General features: G+C 37.9%; 1 protein-coding gene across 1 annotated transcript in view; it reads left to right on the top strand.

Moving 5' to 3' along the window:
* PTPRN2 (protein tyrosine phosphatase receptor type N2) overlaps positions 1-19077 on the top strand; it is a 634421-nt gene that overhangs the window by 54975 nt on the left and 560369 nt on the right. The window contains exon 2 of the mRNA XM_054274266.1: positions 13020-13070. Coding sequence (XP_054130241.1) covers positions 13020-13070 — 51 coding nt within the window. The remainder of the gene's footprint in view (positions 1-13019; positions 13071-19077) is intronic.

Below are 19077 nucleotides of genomic sequence, written 5' to 3'. Positions count from 1 at the left end.
CAACTAGGGAATTGCAACCTTAGAGAAGGTTTTACCAACAGTGCAGGTAAAGGCTTGGAAGATCTGGAATGATAAAAGTCTCCAGTACCCAGCTGTGATTTGAAAGCTTGTGGACACTTTCATATCCATTATAGAATTAAAGTATTACAACTAAAAGCAGCACTAACTGAGCAGTAATTATCTTTTATATGTGTTCTACCTTCAATCCAGAATGACATAAATTGTGTGTTATTACATCATCAGATGTCAATGGGCAGAGCTGCTGAGTGTAAGGAAAGTGAGGATTTTCTGATAGGTGGGGAGGATACAGGTATGTTCACATACTGTCAGCTATGAGCAGCTCTCTTCCTCACAGTTACTCCCTGTCCTCATATTTTGTTTAAATTGGGGAGTTGAATAGGCTGGGTTACTCAGATGTAAGACTCCAGTAGACTTGGGCCACTTGAGGACTGTTTGTTCATTGAACCTACATGTGAACTTAATATTTTAGTTATGTAAAATTGCTAAAAATTGTGGTAATTAAAAAATTACAGAAAAGATTTTTTGATTTTGTTGTTCTGCCATTGCATGAATGGTTAAAGGCAAATTGAATTGATAGCCAAAATGTCTTAGCTTTAAAAATCCTAAAAAATATTTCATGAGCACCATTTCCCCTGCATGTACCCCTCTGTAAAAATGTTCCAGGATGTTATACAAAAGGAAAAGAACTGTATATACAGAGGTTCTTGTTCTGGTCCTTGACCTGGTACTCTCCAACTGCCTGCAGGAAACTGAAGCCACCGTCTCAAAACAGGCCAGTGCTTGATGTGAATCTGATAGTGAAGTTTTATTTTTAACAAAGCTCAATGAAGAGAAGTAGATGAGTTCTGTTTCCTTGTACAAAGTAGTGTGTAATAACCCTTCACATTTTGGTTTTTTTGACATACCAATAATGAAACAATTTCAGGTCTTTCAGGCAATCTTGTCACAGTCCCATCTTGGTTTGAAAGAACACTTCAAATGAAGTTGCACATTAGAAAAAAATCATTTACTCATCTGGTCATAATTTTAATATTCTTGTGCCTTTACTTCTGTTGCATGATGTATAGGTTGTAGAATAGAGAATAAAGGTCACAAAGCTTTGGATTTTTAGGGTGATTTTTTTGTTACTTTTTTCGTGTTTGTTTTTTTAAGGTCTTCTAATTAGGGTATTTTGTAAACACTGCATTGATGTAGAAAGCATTGCATACACATTGTTCCTTGCTTTCTGTAGAGCTTTGGATTCAGAAACAACACAAAATTAGATTTGTAATATATTCATCAAATAGAAAGTCTCCAAGTATAGTTTTAAACATTATGTTTTAATGTTTTGGCTGAAATTCAAATCCTGAAGGGAGAAAAATATTTTTTTGAATAATACTGGTTCATTAGAATAATTTAGGAATTTTTAAGAGGGCTCCCATATGAGGTGCCAGACTGATTCTAAACCTTGCTGAATATCATGTCTCAGAGAATTATGCAAATGCTGGTCAACTGCAGACTGAAGGCTCATGTGTGGAACTTCATGAAATATTAACATCAATAATTTTTTGGAGGAAAAAACAAAATCCAGTCTTTAATTAATGAATCTTTGGAATCGACTTGCAAAACTATCAATGGGATTATTGTAAAACAACTTCTGTTCTCAGATGCCTCCAAGAAATGAGAGTACCTTTCTTCTCAATTCTCAGAAATCCCAAGACAGAGTCCTGTAAAGTCAGTGTAAGATGCTAGCAGGGAAATGCAGGGCTGTTCTTATCTCTGCCTCTGGCTTATCTCTGCACCTTGGACTTTTTATCACATTTAACACATCATGCCTTACAGACATTTCTGTGGAGATTATTCTCCTGCACTTCCTTTCTCAGACCCTCTTATTTTCTCCCATTTCCTCTTTTCTTGTAGATTTTTCTTCTTCATTTGTTGCACAGTGAAGAGTTCACTATTACCTCTGTTCTCCCTCCAGTATTTTCTTCTGAATTTGTACTTTTTACTGTTTCCAATTTTCTAAGTTTCCTCAACCCCCCTTGATTCTCTGTATTTCCATACAGGGGAAACAAGAAAATGAGAATAAAAAAAAAAGGAAAAAACCCCTCTGTAGTAAATGTTGGTAATTCCTTTATGAATTAATAAGTCTCATTCTTGTTTTCATTGTGTATGCTCTAGGCTAATTATTGTTACTAGGGAGAGGTTGGATTCAGCAGACGAACCAGCTCTGGAGTTCAGAGCAGCTTGGTGGAGCAGTGGAAGTTCCTGATTGGTGAATAGTGCTGTGAAATCCCCCATTCCTTTCTCTTCTCCATTATGTGCCTCCTACCTGGTAACTCTCAGTAGCAAAGAATATCCAGCAGAGGATAGGGAATGAGCACAGAGAAGTCTGTAATATGGAAATAAAGTTTACAAAGGAGAAACAGCAAAGACAAAGAAACTTAAACAGAAAAAATAATAGGTATTTGGGCCCTAATTCCCTGCTCAGATACTTCAATTCCATCAAAATCAACAGGCATTGGAGGCCGAGTTAATGAGAGCTGGTGTCTCTATGGCTACAGTGTAGCAAAGGCTTTTGTCTACTCTTAATGGAGAAAAGCACCTATATGAACTCCTGACAGCATCCAGCCTTCAGATTTTTTTCCTTCGTAAATGGATTTGCTGAAGTGCAGTTTCTCCTTGGTGGTTAAAGGAGTGCAACAGATGAACTTCTAGAATCTGAGAGGTTCAGTCTTCTAATGATATTTTTCTTTTTTTTTTTTCCAGACAGAGAAAAATAGTCTTTTGTGTACTTTTTAGGAAGGAAACAGAAGATGAATTCTGGTGTTACTCAGCATGAACACTATTTGTCATATTTCAGAATCATCTCTAATTTTCTTGGCTTCCTCCCCAAATTGCTTTAATCATTAGGCTTTTTCTTAACTACATCTCTGATGTGTGTCATTATTGTGGCTGCCTCTCAACAACTAGCCTAGGGAAAAAAACATCTCACTGGTCTCACAGAGTAGGCAGAGCTGCTTCACAGACACAACAGCAGGATGTATTCTAGGACAGCTGGCTCTGCTGCCAGCCTCAGAAACATCAGGGTGAGTCAGGAGTAATTAGAGCTCAATTACTGGTCAAAATCAAGACCATTCACTCTCAGTTCTTTCAAATAGGTGTAATTTCACAAAAGTAAGTAGAAGCAGATCATTTAACTCTGTGATAAATTTAAACATCTGTCTGCAATGCATTTTGAATCAATACAGAATAGATTTAATTCTTTATCAGCATAGCAGAGCATTGTCCTAATTCTGTCCCTTGTCATTGTGATGCCCATGTAGGGATTTCAAACACAAGAGCCCAACAGGATTTGAACAAAGCCACAAGGTGCTGCACATGGATTGTTTGTCAAGAGATAATTTGTATTGATAGGGACAGCTGAGTTCTTGGTAGCTTTAAAAAACTATCTAGTAGATAAACACTTATGATTTTTATTTCCTGTGGAAAGGGAGTTTTGGGCATCTTAGTAAGAACTGTTAAATCTGATGTGCTTCCAATATCCCTGTGTGACCTGTTTCTCATAACTCTCTTCCATCCTAGAGGAGGCTGCAGCTTCATTCGCAATTCAAATTCCCTGGGCAAATTGTAGAGATAAATCTTGATGTCACAGTCCACTGAATTTTACCTAATATTATTATTTTTCCCTCAAGAACTCCAAGAGACTCTGACTTTCTTCATTGACTTTCATTATGTTTCTCCAGTACATGAATAATTAATGTGGATTACTCTGGACTGTTTAAACTCTTTATTAAAGAAATTACCAAGTGTATATAATAGTGTCTCTTCCATTAGATGAACACAGGTGATTTCAACACTCTAAATTAACATTATGATTCAGAAATGCATGATAAAGGCATGAAGCTCTTTTTCCAAATAGCAATTTTTACTGTTTTCTACATCTATCAGACCTCCATATGGATACAGAGAAATAGACAGATTTAGACCAGTGTTTGGGTCCTGCCTTCCTTTTTTGAAGCTCTTCTGTAAGAGTAGCTCCCACATCCATGGGTGCTGTTGTCCAGAATGGAATTACTTGCCTGCAATAAATTACTCTGAACTAGCCCCTTGCAGTCAGACTTCTTGGAATTATGTATTTCTTTTTTCCTTCCAAGTTGTTTTCACCAAATCCACATTGTAAATTTAACCCAAAAATTGTAACCCAGCTTAAATTAACTGAAATAGAGATGAAGCAAAAAGGAGAGGGATTTTTTTTAAAAAGTCTGAGGAAGGAAAATAGAAGGGATCCTATGTGACAGGCACTTGGCCATACTGCAGCTCTTGGTACAGGCATCTTTGTTGAAATATGCTGTACTTATTTCTAAGTAAAACAGAACATAAAAGCCAATAATAGCAGAGAGGTCCTCTGCAAAAAATGGTTTCTGCCTTTGAAGTCTGCTTAAGATATTGTTGGGAGTGGAATATTACCCAATATAAATATTGGGTAATTGCTTAGTTTGAGGTAATATAAGTGGATGTGAATTGCTGTAAATTCTGGTTATGTTTTTCTAAGCACCAAGAAGATACTCATTAAGAATGTCTGCCAAATAATAAAAAGAAAATTTTGGCACTTGTTAGAGGGAAATGAGAAACATGTCTCTTTTCCTTCCTTTGATTATGGAAATAATGGGAGCTCTCCCAAAACCGAAAACATAACTTTAAAGAACCATTAAAAAAAAAAAAACAACTCTGTCACTGAATCCAGCTTTTAAAGATTGAGTACTTTCAGAGAATAGGACATAAGTTTCTTAACCATGTAAGTGTTTTGGATATTTTTCCTGAAAGAGTTATCTTCCAAAGCACATAACCTCCAGACAGAGCTCCTGTTGCCTCTAGCTAATGGTTCATTACTTCTTTGACCCAGCTTGTCTTAACCCTCACTGTGGAAGACATCTAGAATTATGTTATAATTAGGATTTAGAATTCACTTCTGTACTGCAGTTTTGTAAAACAAGTATGCTGGAATAGACTGGCAGTTAGTGGTGGGCAAAATGAGGTTGATAGATATAATGATGGCAGCAGTTCTTTCACAGAATAAATATCACAGAGGCCTCTGCAGTGCAATGCTTGCTGGCTTGTGTGCAATGATATTGAGGAAGGCAGTGCTGGTAATGTCACACTCTGCTGGATGGAAACTTCAGTGTTATATCTTTTGGCTGTGGATAATACCAGAAGGTTTTGCTGCCAGCAGATTTTGTGGGCAAGGATATTTTACAGGCAATGACAGGTAAAAAAATCAGGCTGCTTGTTGATGTATTTAAACAGTGAAATGGAATTTAGTCTCAATGGTGTTCAGCTTTTAGAATCTCTGCCAGGCACATAAGAAAGTTTTGCTTAGTTGCAGTTGGGATTTCAGTAGGCATTGGGTGATTTTAGTTCCTGCCCAGAAATGAATTTAATTTTAGCTACGGGTGACCAGAAGGTGTTTAATTGCAGTTACTGAAGGCCTGCTCCGACCTTTATGACATTATGTCTGTAGTTTGTGAGTATTTCAATCAACAATTTTTAATTCTGAAGTAACAGATCCTTCACTTTGTATTTTAAATATGCTATTTTTTCCCATTATGGGGCACCAAAATGGCAAAAATCTTTTGTCTGGAGCTCGAGTAAATGTGATGTACTCGAGTAAATCACATTTGATGCCTTCTGCCACAATTAAAGGTAAAAGATTTCAGTCATGATTGTAAGAGATAATATTTGAAATGTTTTAAAATTGTCTATTTATTCTGCAAGAATTGATTCATCTTTTTTTTTACAATATAAATAGTGTTCAGTATAATTAAGTATTAATGGAGTTAATTGTTTGGCAGATTGTATCTGTGCTCCCCATTTTCCTTTGAGAGAATGGCAATCTTGCTAAAGAAATGGAGTTAGTGCAGCAGTGAGAGCATTGTAATTTTTCAGAAGAGATAATGCAAGTTCTTTTAATGTTTACTGTGAAAAAATGACAAAATGGTGAATGAGCCACTTTCTGAGCCCTGAGCAAATGCAAATGCTGTTCTAAAGCTTTCTTAGTGATGGACTTTCAGTGTCTCTTCTCTTCATGACCTGTTATTACTGCTCACATCTTCAATTATTCTTAGTACTGACCTTTTCTCAGTGCTCCCCAGAAGAAAAGGCCTCCATCATTGCAATCATGGCATTAGTAATCAGATAAGCTAATGGTGTTCTCACTACAAAGCAATTCCTTTCCTTAGTGGTGAACATGCTCAGACTACTTACATGCAAAGGAAAAGATCTAATTTTTTCTTCTACATGCAGAGAGGACAAAGTACAGATTTACATAGTGAGAAATAATAATAATAAACACCACAGCATGTCTGTCTATGTTGCCTATTTCATGCACTAATCCATGTTGAAGGGCAAGTGATATAAAGGAGGTAACCGAAGTTCTGCTGTGTAATGTCATTGAGGCTTCGGGGGCAAGTCTTGGCTGTAGGTTTAGTACTGAAATTTTTCCTAAATGAATGAAAACTCTATTCCGTGATGAATTATTCTGGCTAGAGTCATATTTCAACATACAAATCAGTGTGTATGAAAAATGATTGAAAGAAGGGGTAAATCTGAGATGAGGAAGTGTTAGCACCATATGGTAACACTTATGGGAAATCTTGCCTTACTTTACTTTGGAAACTTTTCATGTAAAAGATTGCACAGTCCTGCAGTTAACCACTGCAGGGATTTCTTTTGTCATCTTTACGACTGTTAATTTGGATTAGAGTAAAGCCTGGATTCTTCACCAGGGATGAGTGCTCCTTTGTATGAAGCTTTGTACATGCACATAATTAAAAAAGAAAGGAAAAAACTCTCAAGAGTTTGCAGTATTACAAAAACATCAGTCACATATTAAACTCATAAAAGGTGGAGTGAAGAAAGAAGATCAAAGCTCAGTATATTTTATGCTGACAATATTTTTCTCACTTTCCCTCTTGGGAGAAGGAACCCCTTTAGTATTATGTGCCACTTTAATATTGTTCTTGACCACACTGATTTCCTGTTCTTTCATCACTAAACTATTATCCAAGCAGTAGTTGATAAACTACCACAGGCTCTGAGAGCTTGATAAAATCCCTTTTTCAATGTAGAACATTCTGGATATCCTGAGAACCTGAGGAGACACCAGAATATAACTGAACCTACACCTGCTCTGAAGAGCTCTGAATTTGAAGTAGCAAGACAGAGCAAATTCTGCTCTTCTTTTACCTCTTGTCTCTTAGTTCTCTCCCAGTGACACAGTGGAAGGGAGATAGATGGGGAATGGCTGAATGGGCTGCAAGGGAAGTGGAGGGCTGTGGCATTCACATTCTCTGAAAAAATTCCTTTCCCAGGATTTTTCACCTGAGAAGCCTCAGAGAAAAAGAAAACAATTCTTATCTCATTTGCTTCTCCTGTGTTGTGCTCCTTTGAAATGTGTTTGGAGATTGTTTACCCACAGGTGATTGTTTCATTGGATTCTGGTGTGAGTCATTTTGACTCTTTGGCCAATCAGTGCCAAGCTGTGCCGAGACTCTGGAAAGAGTCACAAGTTTTCATTGTTATCTTTTTAGCATTCAGTAAGTATCCTTTCTATATTCTTTAGTATAGTATTCTTTAATATAATATAGTATAATAAACTAATAAATTAGCCCTTTGAAGACATGGAGTCAGATTCATAATTTTCCTTCCTTCATCGGGGCACCCTGATTTTACAATAGAGGGCACCTGTGGGCATGGTTGGACTGGACTGCCAGAAATAAACACTGATCAGGTGACAGAGCTGCTCACCTGCAGGAGGGAAAGGAGGGGGCACAGTGTAGTGGGGGCAGTGCCTGGGAATGGCATGAACGTGTTTGGGAGGGTCAAGGAGGGGCAGCTGCATCCTGGTGGTGGGATGATGTTTTCTTGGAGAGGAGGAGCTAAAAAAGAAACGCTTCTCAGGAAGAGAATGGAGGAGTTTGGAACAGAAAAAAGGAGCAAAGGAGATGAGAATGAAAGTTTAAAAGGTAGGGCCAAGGAGTATCCTGATTTTTTATCATAGTGAATGCCAAAATGAAACTAAAGTAAGAATGGCAGTTAATCTCTTGATTTTTCACAGGCAATTGGTAAGTTTTGAGTCATGAGTATATCCTTACATTGCATGTGCACATACCTGTGTAACCCCAGGCTTTAGGAAATTGGGATGAAATTTGCTTAAAGCCTGTGATCAGCCTGGTGTACATTTTCCCCAGACGTTCTTGCAATTTTTGATAATTCTAGACTTGTTAAGCACACGTGTGTGGCAGACAGATGAGGATGTGTTGAATAGATCACAGCTTTAGCAGACTGAACAAATTTATCTCTCACCTCTATTAGTGAGCAGAATATTTCTCTCTCTAACAGATGACTTCTCCCATCAGTTTTCTGCAAGAAACCTTGTTTCATTTTTCCTACCAATGTGTTCAGATTATCATTCATTATTGTTGGGCATCATCTTGGTTTCTTTAGTTAAAGCTATCACAGTTGTGTGAATTAAGCACATCTAAAATACAATTATTGGACCATATTTATTAATCCTACTATAGGAAAATACTGTGACTCACTGTTTAGAGTCTTACATAGCTGGGGCTAAAGACCCAAGGAGGCATTGACCTGCCCAGGTGTTTCCTTGTTTTTTACCCTCACCAGCAGTGATGAGCTCACCCTGCAAGGTCTCCTGACCACATCTTGCAGCCAAATGTGAAATAAACAGGTAAATGTGGGGTGCACTTTCATTCTGGACTATTAAAATGTTAAAGACTGCTGGCTTATTTTGATTAAGGGAAGATATACTGGCTGAAGTTGTGATGGGCCAGGGGTTGTTAAGGTCTGCAGATGTAAGGAGACATTGAGTGCTTCCATGAAAGTTGGAGTAAGAGAGTGAAAGGAAAAAGTAGAGGTCCTTCAATAACACAAAAGACTTAAAAGGTTTGTATTTTCCCAATTTCAGAAGAAATGTAGCTGGTTTTGCCTGTTATGTGGCTTTTTGTTTTGATGATTATAAGGCAATTTTTGATAAACAGGGAGTTTATCTATGACCTACTTTTAAATTTTAATTTAGAAAAATGCTTACAGGATTGATGGCATTCTTGGGAGAGGTGTTTAGTTTAGGATCATCATGAGTTGGTTAACAGGGGGAAAGGACAGAGACATAAACATAATATAATCTGTTTGAATCATCAGTCAATGTCACTTTTAAAAAAATATTTTCCTTATAAGAGAATTTTTACAGTTTCTTCTAGATGAAGTTCAAGTGACTTCATCTGCTGCATTGACTGTCCTAACCTTCAGAGGCTCCTTGTATAAGTCAAAACAAACAGTATGTTCCAGTGCAATTTAAACTTTCCTATTTTTTTCTTTAGGAAAGCAGAACTGCTGTATGATGAAGAGAAGGAGATAGCTTTATTAGTGTCTCATGAGAGGAATCAGTTGAAAAAAAGAAACATAAACTTTTAGGTCCTGTACTTGTAGCAGTATTTTGTGATTACGTTTTGCTGCCTTTCTGAGAAACAGCACTGGAGATGTAGAGGGGGAGGAAAGGGAGGCAGAAGAATTTGCAAGGCCCTATGGAATCTCTTTTTGTGACTATTAAATAATATACCATGTAAATATACTGTAGTATATATTATATACAGTATATTAACCTGATTTGTCACTATTGAGATGTGGAGACCATGCAAGTGTTAATAAAGAGTTGAATGTCAATGCAAGTTAGGTAAGAAAACTCTAAATTCTACATTTAACAAGGCAATGCATGCTGGATAATTGTGTGGAGACTGTTATTTCAGGGCTGCTGTGTGAAGTGAGACTGGGGCTTTAGGTTTGGTGTTTGAAAGTAATGTATCAACAGTTTATGTGTACTGGGACATTTTTCGTGGTAGGGAGATTTTTTTGATAGAAAATGCAATGTGATTTTGCTCCCATAAGGCATGAACTGAATTAAATATATTTTGGAGATGATACCACTTCACTTTTCAAAACTGACTTATTACCACCATTACTAATGGTAGGTAGATGGTATTTAAAGTGAAATATGATACTTCTTAGTGTTCCAGCAAATAGCAGGAGATAAATTAGTAGCTAAATTAGCATATTGACTGGTTGGGTGAAATATGCATAACAATCAACTCTAGCAATAAATAACTAGAAACAAAATATTTTTCAAGGCCTTTTGGAGGTCCTTGTCTATTTTAGAGTAATCCTACATGGATATAGTTTACTATGCATTGACTTTTCTAGTTTGCTCTCCAAGACATGGGTTTACAAGTCTGATTGCATCAGATTCCTTGCTGCAGTGAGCATCAAATAAACAACAGTTATTAAAAGAGAAGCTAAAACGTGATAATGCCAGTTTTCTTTTGTGCTTTTCCTGGAAAATTTATTAGTCAATAAAGCAAAATCAGAGTTCTGTAGAGAAGTAGCATGACTGTTCATTTCTTTGTACCTAAGCAGGCTTGTTTTGTTAATTTTCTATCTGTATTTTTCTGCTTCTGAGAATCGCAGTGTATTATTATAGGATGGCCTGTCTCTGGCAGGTGGCTACAGACAGCAGGTGGTTGTAATCCCAGCTCCCAGGTGCTTCAAATCATTGGAGTCAGGTGAACCTGTCACAGTTTTCATGTGCAACTCCACTAGAAACATTCCTGGCTGCAACTTCTCATCTGACACCTTTTGGCTCCACAGCACTGCAGGATGGGAAATGACTACAAAACTGTGTTCCCTCCATCACAGGACAAATTCTGCAGCATTTTGCTGGACACAAATGCTTCAGGTTTCTGGGTGTTTTTTTATCTCTTTTTTTTTAATCTCTCAGGAAAAAAAAAAGAATACTGATTTCCATATAACTTTTTTTTTTTTTTTAGAACAGTTAACTTCAGATTTCTAGAAACAGGAACGCTGAAGCATACATTCCAAGTCTAGTTTATATTGGTGCTTGAAGTCTTTATTTTTTTTTTTTTCTGCAAGAATGCCTTTTTAAAGTGAGCATTGTTATTCTTTTAATTAGACTCTTGTTCTGTGAGCTCTGTGTGGATGTTTTTGGTCACTGCCTCTCATTGTTCTTGTCTGATGCCCTTCATGAGTCAATGTACAGCTCAGGCATCCTCCTGCTCGGCTGGGTCAGTAGCAGGGCTGCAGTCAGGTATCTTCAGTGGGTTTCCAGCCACTATTTCAGGTCAAATGGTTCTTACAGCAGACTTGTCTGGGCCAAAATCATCCACATCTCAAGAATATGTTACAAACCAGAGTTTGTGTCCTGGGGCATGGGTAAAAGGATGAGAGAACTCTTTTATTCATGTGCATATTGTAAATCTGTGAGGTTATGTGTCTTTTCAGGCAGGTGTGGGATGGATGTGAAAGACTGTTTGTTCTCCAGCATGTCTTGAATTCACATAGCTGGGTTTGTCTAACTCAGACCTAGCATGTGCTGCTAAATCCTGCTGAGACACATAGCATATTAGTTCAGGCTTAATGATGTGCTAATACAGTTATCTGCTGAAAGCCTTTTCAGAAATTCCTAAGTCACTCTACCTCACCAAAACTTCTCTTTTAGCAGGATTGGGAGCCAGGTAATTTATGGTCAGAGGGTTCTGAGCCTTTCAGTTCTTTTTCTAAGGACATTTTATATAATCCACTGGACTCCCTGGTGATTAGAGGTGCTGTACTTTGTGCTTTCATGGAGATAGGCATGGCTGGGGAGAGAGGATTTGCTCATTTGTTTGGATCTGGTGTAGTTCCTGCTGATTTCTTGATGCAAGGTGTGGAAAAGTTCAATATTGTTTAATATCATAATTCTGTGGGGCCACGGAGTTTATGAATGATGTTTTTGTTAATTTTTATCTTATTTATAAATAAGATCTTTTCCAGGAAAATGAAAAGTCTTAATTGTGAAAATGTGTTCTTAAGGGCAGTGTTTGTGTCCAACCTACAGCTTCATTCCCCAGATCTGCTCCAGTCCTAGCCCTTTAGCTTTGTCAGAAAATAAAGAAACTACTGGTTGGGTAAACAAAGTGAGTGCCCTTAGCAGTAGCAGGATATTTCACAGTGCCTTTGGACCTGATCCTTATCCCTGTGCCCCAGTGTGGAGTGACCAGAGCAGGGGCACATCTTGCCCGATTCCCGGCTGCCTTCACAACTGTCAGCAGGGACTCATTTTGGCTGAGGATAAAAGCAAAAATAACCATTGTCTCAATGCCTGGTTGGGTGACACCAAGGGAACGGAACAGTTTGGTCGCAAGGGAACAGAATACTTTATCCATGAAGATGTGTACAAGTGAAAGAGCTGGGATTGCCAGCCTGGATGAAGTTTCTAGGGTGAAGAATGGAGCTTGTGTTGTAGGGGCTCATCAAGCAGCAACTTCAGGATCCAATTTCCTGTTTTAAATCAAAAAAATCCAAGGATATTTTTCATGGGCCTATATTGATTTGTCAGCTGTCTGTGTGGTATTAGGGTGTTGGTAGGGGTGGCTTAATTTGGAAGCCTTTCTCCAAGGACTTAGCACTCCTGAAGTCTTAGGCATGGTCAGTGTTGCAGTTACTAAACCCAAGCTTAACCTGAGCAATTTATAGGCAGATTTAAAGGCTTGTCTCATTGCTGTGGCAATACTGTCAGGATGCTCTTGGTTTCTTGGTGTATATTCTTGCAGTGTATTGCAACATTACTGTGCTGTGGTATAATCATGTGCTCAAAATTAAGAGAACATAAAGTCCCTCAAATCACTTAATGACAGAGACATGCATGGGAAAAAACTGAACCTTCAGGAGAGAAATGAGGGGAGGAAAACTTCAAAGGTTATTCTGGACATAGCCAGTTAGTTAGATGTGCTGTCTAATCAGACCTGTTCTGGACTTCCTCTGCTGCCCAGTTTGAACTCCCAAGGCCAACCAAATGTCTGCATTTTTCAGAGCATTAACAGGTCTTCAATGCACTAATTATCCACAGTTTGACACCTGTATTAATTTTTACCTTTCTTTTGTGTTTTTAGGCTGCCTGTTTGAGGATGACCTTTGCAAGTCTTATGAAGTCTGTGTTAATGGTAAGTCTTCCAGGTTTTGTTTACTGCTTGGTCTGCCCTCCACTGTGTAATTGCTACATGTTTGATTCAGCAAACCAAATTCATATGTGAGTGAGAAGGAGGGGAAAAGGAAAGCTACCAGGTATGACTATTATGGTCAGCAGTTAGGAAAAATTTAATAAATTAAAAAAAATTCTCTCAACCCTGAGCAAAACCATTTATGTGACATAGATTTTAATTTAATTAAGCACACTGAAATATGCTAACATTTAATTTGTCTTAATATGGGTGAAAATAACTGTTTTGTTACCTTCAGTTTGTTCCTCTTTTTAGAGGATGATGCTGAGTAATTATCAGTCTCCTCTTCTTCAAAAGATTGTTATTTTATATAATCAGAAAGAAAGTCTCAAAGGAACACTGCAATTGTTGATCATACTGCTTCCTTTTTCTATGATTTTGCTTGAATTATGCAGGAACAGCTTTCTTCTACTGTCCTGCATAATTCATTTTCAATAAGTCCAAAAAGACAACACAACATATGAATGAGGCTAATGGAATAGTACAAAAGATGTTTTCTAATAATAGTTGAAGGTTGGAAATGTGCTATATGAAATGATTTAATTCCCAGTGAAGGACAGAGGATGTTTTGAGAGAGGTGTTTGAAGCAATAACTGCTATAAAATGTGTATTTGTGGTGAAAGGAGGAAGGGAGTAGTTTTTGTAGTGTTATTTGACATAGAAATACATGGCAATATGTATATCTGTAATTAGGGAGGTTAATATTTAAATTAAGTATTGTATGTGAAATTGTTTGTGACATCATATTATAAAGGAGAGGCTTTGTTTTCCATCAAACTCAGAAACAATAGTATGGGTCTATTAATAAATTAAGATATTAATAAGGTTTAGCTAATGAACATTTAGTATGAAATTAGATTAAATTTCCAGTACTGTTTAACATCAGACTAATGCAAATTTATTAGTCTTTTGTATTGGCAATTCCCATGATTGATACCAGAAAGGGCAGGGACAGATTTGTACAGGTTGAATTTTGGTGACTATCAATATTTTCCAGTGCTTAGGCTGGAGTTTTCCACAGTGCAAGCAGATTTAATCAGGTTTAATCATAGGCAACTATTACATGCTGCAGACAATACATAGTGGGGAATTTATGCAACAGATGATAGAAATTTCTGTACTTTAAGGGATCTCTCTATTGAAGACTTTGCTGTTCCTGTAAATGTAACTTCCTAACTTCTTGTTCTACTTGTTTCCTTAAATGAAGAGACAGTTTGTCAAATGCCCATATGACACTCTTTAGCATGCAGAATTAAATGATGGAAGTTGTATCTTTGAATTTACATGGACCTTTTCTGTAGAACTACTCATGTTTTGGCATAACTAACTTAAAGAAATGTCAGTAATGAGTAAGACAGATGATCAATAATATTTTCTAATGTCTGATCTTGTTTTAAAAGAATACTTGCAGGGATTCTGTCCAAGTCTCTAAGGTAACTGTAAAATATTTCAGTCTTGTTTGTCCACTGGGAAAATGTTATGTAGAGTGTGTTTTAAAGGCTCTCCTTGATGCAAGTGAAGATAAACCATTCCTGAGAAAATAAACAGGATCTCTGGGAGATTGTATGTTGAAGTACTAAAAAACCACCAGAATTTTTTTATATGTAGCAGAAAGGAAGTTGGCCTCTTGCTTCTGAGCAATCCTTAACATTTTTTCCTGCCCAAAGTGCTGCTTATTCACCTGTACCTCTGAAATTTTTCAGGAATTCTGATATATTAAAATTTGAGTGCTTTGCTGGGTTGGGAGTTCAGGAGCTGAAGTTTGTGGAGGTCACTGTCTCAGAAGCACAGCGTACTTTGAAAAGCTTTGCCTCCTTTCTTGTCACACAAGTGGGTATTTCTGAAGTACAGTGTGAAAGTGGGTAAGAAGCAGCAGCTGCTTTTGGTAGCATGTGATCTGCAGATCTGCTTGACTCCTGCAGGAAGGCTGATAATTCTGATCTTTTTCTCTGCCTCCAGCAGAGGCAGAGAAAACTGTCCACATTTGCAGAAATAAAGCTAGATTTGCCTACTGAAGACATAAGTCACAGTATTTGCTGTCTCATATCTGTCATCAACTGTAGATTTCAAGTCTATTTCATGCATACTTGTGAAAGCATAACCAAAACACCAATAACTGAGCTATTTCGTAGCTTAAAAAAACCCCTACTCTTCTTCCCTTCTTATTTCATCTGAAGAGATATTTTTACTGAAATATTTTGATAAATTTTCCTTTCCATTAAGAAAAAAAAGGTGTTAAAAGAATGGCTTTTGTATTGTTAAAAGCAATGTAATAGAAAGGTGAGATCTGAGAAAAGCAGCATAGCTGTTTATATCAGAGATAAGGGCTGCTTACATCTGTTTAGGTCACATGCCATTTTTGCAGGGCAAAGGACTTGCTGTAATAATGATTGTTGACTTTTCTGCCACCTTCTCTCATCACATAAAGGTCTCTTTTGGCTTCAGTGATGGGCTCCTGCTTGTGCTTGTTTAATAGCTCCAGCAGCATTCATGCAATATTAATTTATTTCCACAAACCTTTTATCAGTTTTCTGAGCTGCACTGACTCATCAAGTGGTTAAGAAGGAACATATTGTTTCATGTTAATTTTAATGGCATAAGGATAAGCCAGGCAAAGAGACTGAGTTAGTTTTCCTGGACTCTTTCTTTGCAAAGCCAGAACTTTGAGAGGTGAATTGACTTCGATGTAATTTATTTATCTTCTGGTACATCACTGCTTCTTTCTTAGAGCTGGAGGAACTGACATTTTCACCCATCTAAAATGCTTGAAGCTTGAAAGCCTGCAGCTAAAAAGGGTGATGGGAAAGGTGGTGAATATGCCTGTGATCTGCAGTCTCTGATAGAAAGTAACCTGGCATACTATAAGCTTGGAAATTCTTGCCCTCCCCAATAAATTCTGAAAAGCTGTTACAGATAAAACAGGAAGCAAATAACATCTTAATTAAAGAAGATATATAGAAGAATAAGAATATTTATATTATTATAGTTATTAAATTCCAATTAAGTAGGAATAGTATTTGCAGTGATGGTATGTGTAGTGACACAGCTGTGGGTAAAGGGGGTATGACTTTCACACCTTCACATACACTTTGCTGTCTGGGTTAGAAGTTCAAGCAAAAGAGTTTGCCTGTGAGTGTATTTTTTCCTTAACAACTCTACCTAGAATGTGTTTGTATGAAAAGGAAAGAAAAAAACATCAAGAAGGAATTTTTAGAGGATCTCTGAGACAGAAATTCTTTGCTTACCCTTGAACAGTCCTTGTATTTATATACTAAATTTAGTACAGCTGGATAAGCAGGAATATGTCATGTTTTGTTTTGCATTTTAAGTGACAGATAAAGCAGTTCATGTAAAACATCAGCTTGTTTATCTTCCTTGTTGGAAGGTTTAAACAAACTGGCTCCTGTGAACAGCAAAACAGCAAAGACAAGTTCTTATTCTTTCTCATGAAATTGTGCTATTGAATTCTAGCAGCGCCACTGGGAAAGACACCATGTGGTACAGATAAAAGTTGTCCTGTCTTTATTAAACTGTTTGAACTGCTCATTTATAAGGGTGCCATTCTTTCCTTTAGCTTTAATCTCCAGATATTTTGCTTCAGGAAGCAGTTTTGTGCTGTGCCTTATGCGGGCATGGATACCATGATATCTTTGCTCCTATCAACAGCTCCTTTACAAGTCAGGGCAGGTTTATTTACGAAAGAGGCTGTGGCTGCAATCCTCCATCCTGCATGAAATCAGAATGGGGTTCATGCAGACAAGATCAGATAGTGGAAAACATCTCTGTGAGGCCAAGCAAGGGAAGTTAATTAAATGCAGTGGTTGGCGCAGAGTGCGCCGTGGAGCCGAGCCTGGCTCACAAAACCTCCCCTCTCCTCGGAAGACAGCTCTGATGTCTGCAGCAGTGTTTGGAGAAGCCGTGCTGCTGAAAGGCCGGGCAAACAGCTCTGCACAGCTGAATCAATATTGCTTTATGTATGCAAGCTGCACTTGTTAGGAGGAACTTAGGTTAGCACGGTGTGACAGAGGCACCCAGGCATTGCAGTAGGAAATCGTGAGCCTTTCCAAGCCTGGATCTCTGCAGGTAGTTCAGAATATTAATGCATTTTCTTCCTTAGCTACAGAGCTCCTTGAACATTTGGGATATAAGTGATTGCGTGTGCTGGTGATGAGCCATAAACAGTAAACATGTGCTACAGATGATAAGGGAGAGAAGTCAGGATCCCTGAAATGGTTTCTTGAACTTAATGTGTTCTGCTTTGAGGTTTTCCAGACCATTGCCTGGTAGGGTGGGATTGCAGAGGGAGACGCACCTCGGCATTGTTGAGCTAACAGATGTCTGCGGCAACATCTGTGTTGGCAAGGCACTGCTTTCCAAAAGCTATTGAATTTTTGTCAAATGACACTATAAATCTGGGCCTAAGCTTTCTGAGCCCTGTCAGTGAGCATCAGTGCTTGTTATAGCTAAATTCAGACTTCTGAGGAGTAACACTTAGTGGTACCTCTGCATGCACTTGCTGTATTGTCTGTAGAGAATTTATGTGCTTTTCAAGGATGTGGGGATTCTTCACAAATACCTGAAGTTCAAATACCACCTGATGTAATTGCTTACCTGAATTCTGAAGTAAATGTGTGTGTATGGATGTTTGCACTTGGATGTTTTGTTGTTATAAAAACCTGACCAATTATTTAAATATTAGGATTTACTTCAGGTGGTTCTGTACCAGTTCAACGAAATAAGGGGACTTTTTTTGTCTGACACTTAATTTTTTAAAATATGCTTTGAATAAGTAATGTCAGAAGAAGTCACATTCTTGTACTGCTACTCAAGAAGCAGTAAAGTTTAAAATCTGCCATTGTATAGTGGTATTCTGAAAATCCACATCTTCAGAACTATATACACAGTTCATTCAACTGAAATCAAGGCTGAGTTAACACCTAAATATTCCTGAGAATCTGTGCATGTGAAGATGGTGTCTCAGTTATTAGGAATACTTTATATTTTTTAAGGAAATCCACGCACATTTTGAAACAAGTTTGTGGAAATAAACACCAGGATTGAAATTGGCTTAATTTTTTTGTTCCCCACACTTGTTCTTCATCAGGTTGTGTGACAGTTGTGTAATAAGAACAACTACATGAAATGGAGACGGTTTGGGAGGAAGACTCCCAATTTCCCATTAGCCTGTGTTCTCTTGTGTGTTAGCTCTCACTTCCTCTGAGCTATTTGATGTACTGGAGGTGAAAAATTAGCATTTAAGTCTTAAGGTTAAAATGTCAGTGCAGTGGTGACTTCATCTCCTTTACTTTGAAACAGTGTGGTGGGATTTTTTTCCTCATTGAAAAAAGTCTCATCTATCTTCCAAACTCTGTATTTGTGTCTTGTGTTTGTCTCAATGGGGTGCTAAAACAGCTGCCTGTGTGATGGTGGGACAGAAATGCCCAGCGCAATGGAAGAATTAGAAGTGGAGTAGTGATCAAAGGTGAAGTTACTCCTCTTAGGAAAATATGTTTAGTGTGAAAATGCAACTGTGTTATTCACTGTCCCTGCTGTTTGTAAAAACATTTTTTGTGGGGTATTCTTTATGTGGAGAATCTCAGGGTGCAGCTCCTGCAGGGCAGAAGAGCGTTGCTGAGGCTTCACTGACAGTGTGCTGCTCAGCACAGGGGTGAGAGGCAGCCATAAATCTCCCACCAGCCATAGGGAATCCTTTATATTCCCGTGCCCTGTGCTAGTAAATAAGTTTTGGAGCTGCTGAGTGCTGCACAGTGCTATTTCATGTGGACAGACCTGCTTTTGCTCAGAGCTCAGGCAAGAATTCTGCTGTGTTGTCACAAGGAAGCTTTAGTTCTATCTTAGAGTTGTAACTTGTGGTAATGCATTTTCTTGGCTTCCACAGAACCAGGGCAAGCATTGTAAGAAAATGGTTTAACCAGTGTGATTTTGGGAG

The sequence above is a fragment of the Melozone crissalis genome, unplaced genomic scaffold, assembly GCF_028551555.1.
Source record: "Melozone crissalis strain CALT ecotype California unplaced genomic scaffold, PUWL_Pcris_2 ptg000016l_1, whole genome shotgun sequence".
In the NCBI taxonomy this organism is placed as follows: Eukaryota; Metazoa; Chordata; class Aves; order Passeriformes; family Passerellidae; genus Melozone; species Melozone crissalis.
The sequence above is the reverse complement of the archived record's forward strand: the minus strand, read 5'-3'. Positions and strand labels throughout refer to the sequence as shown.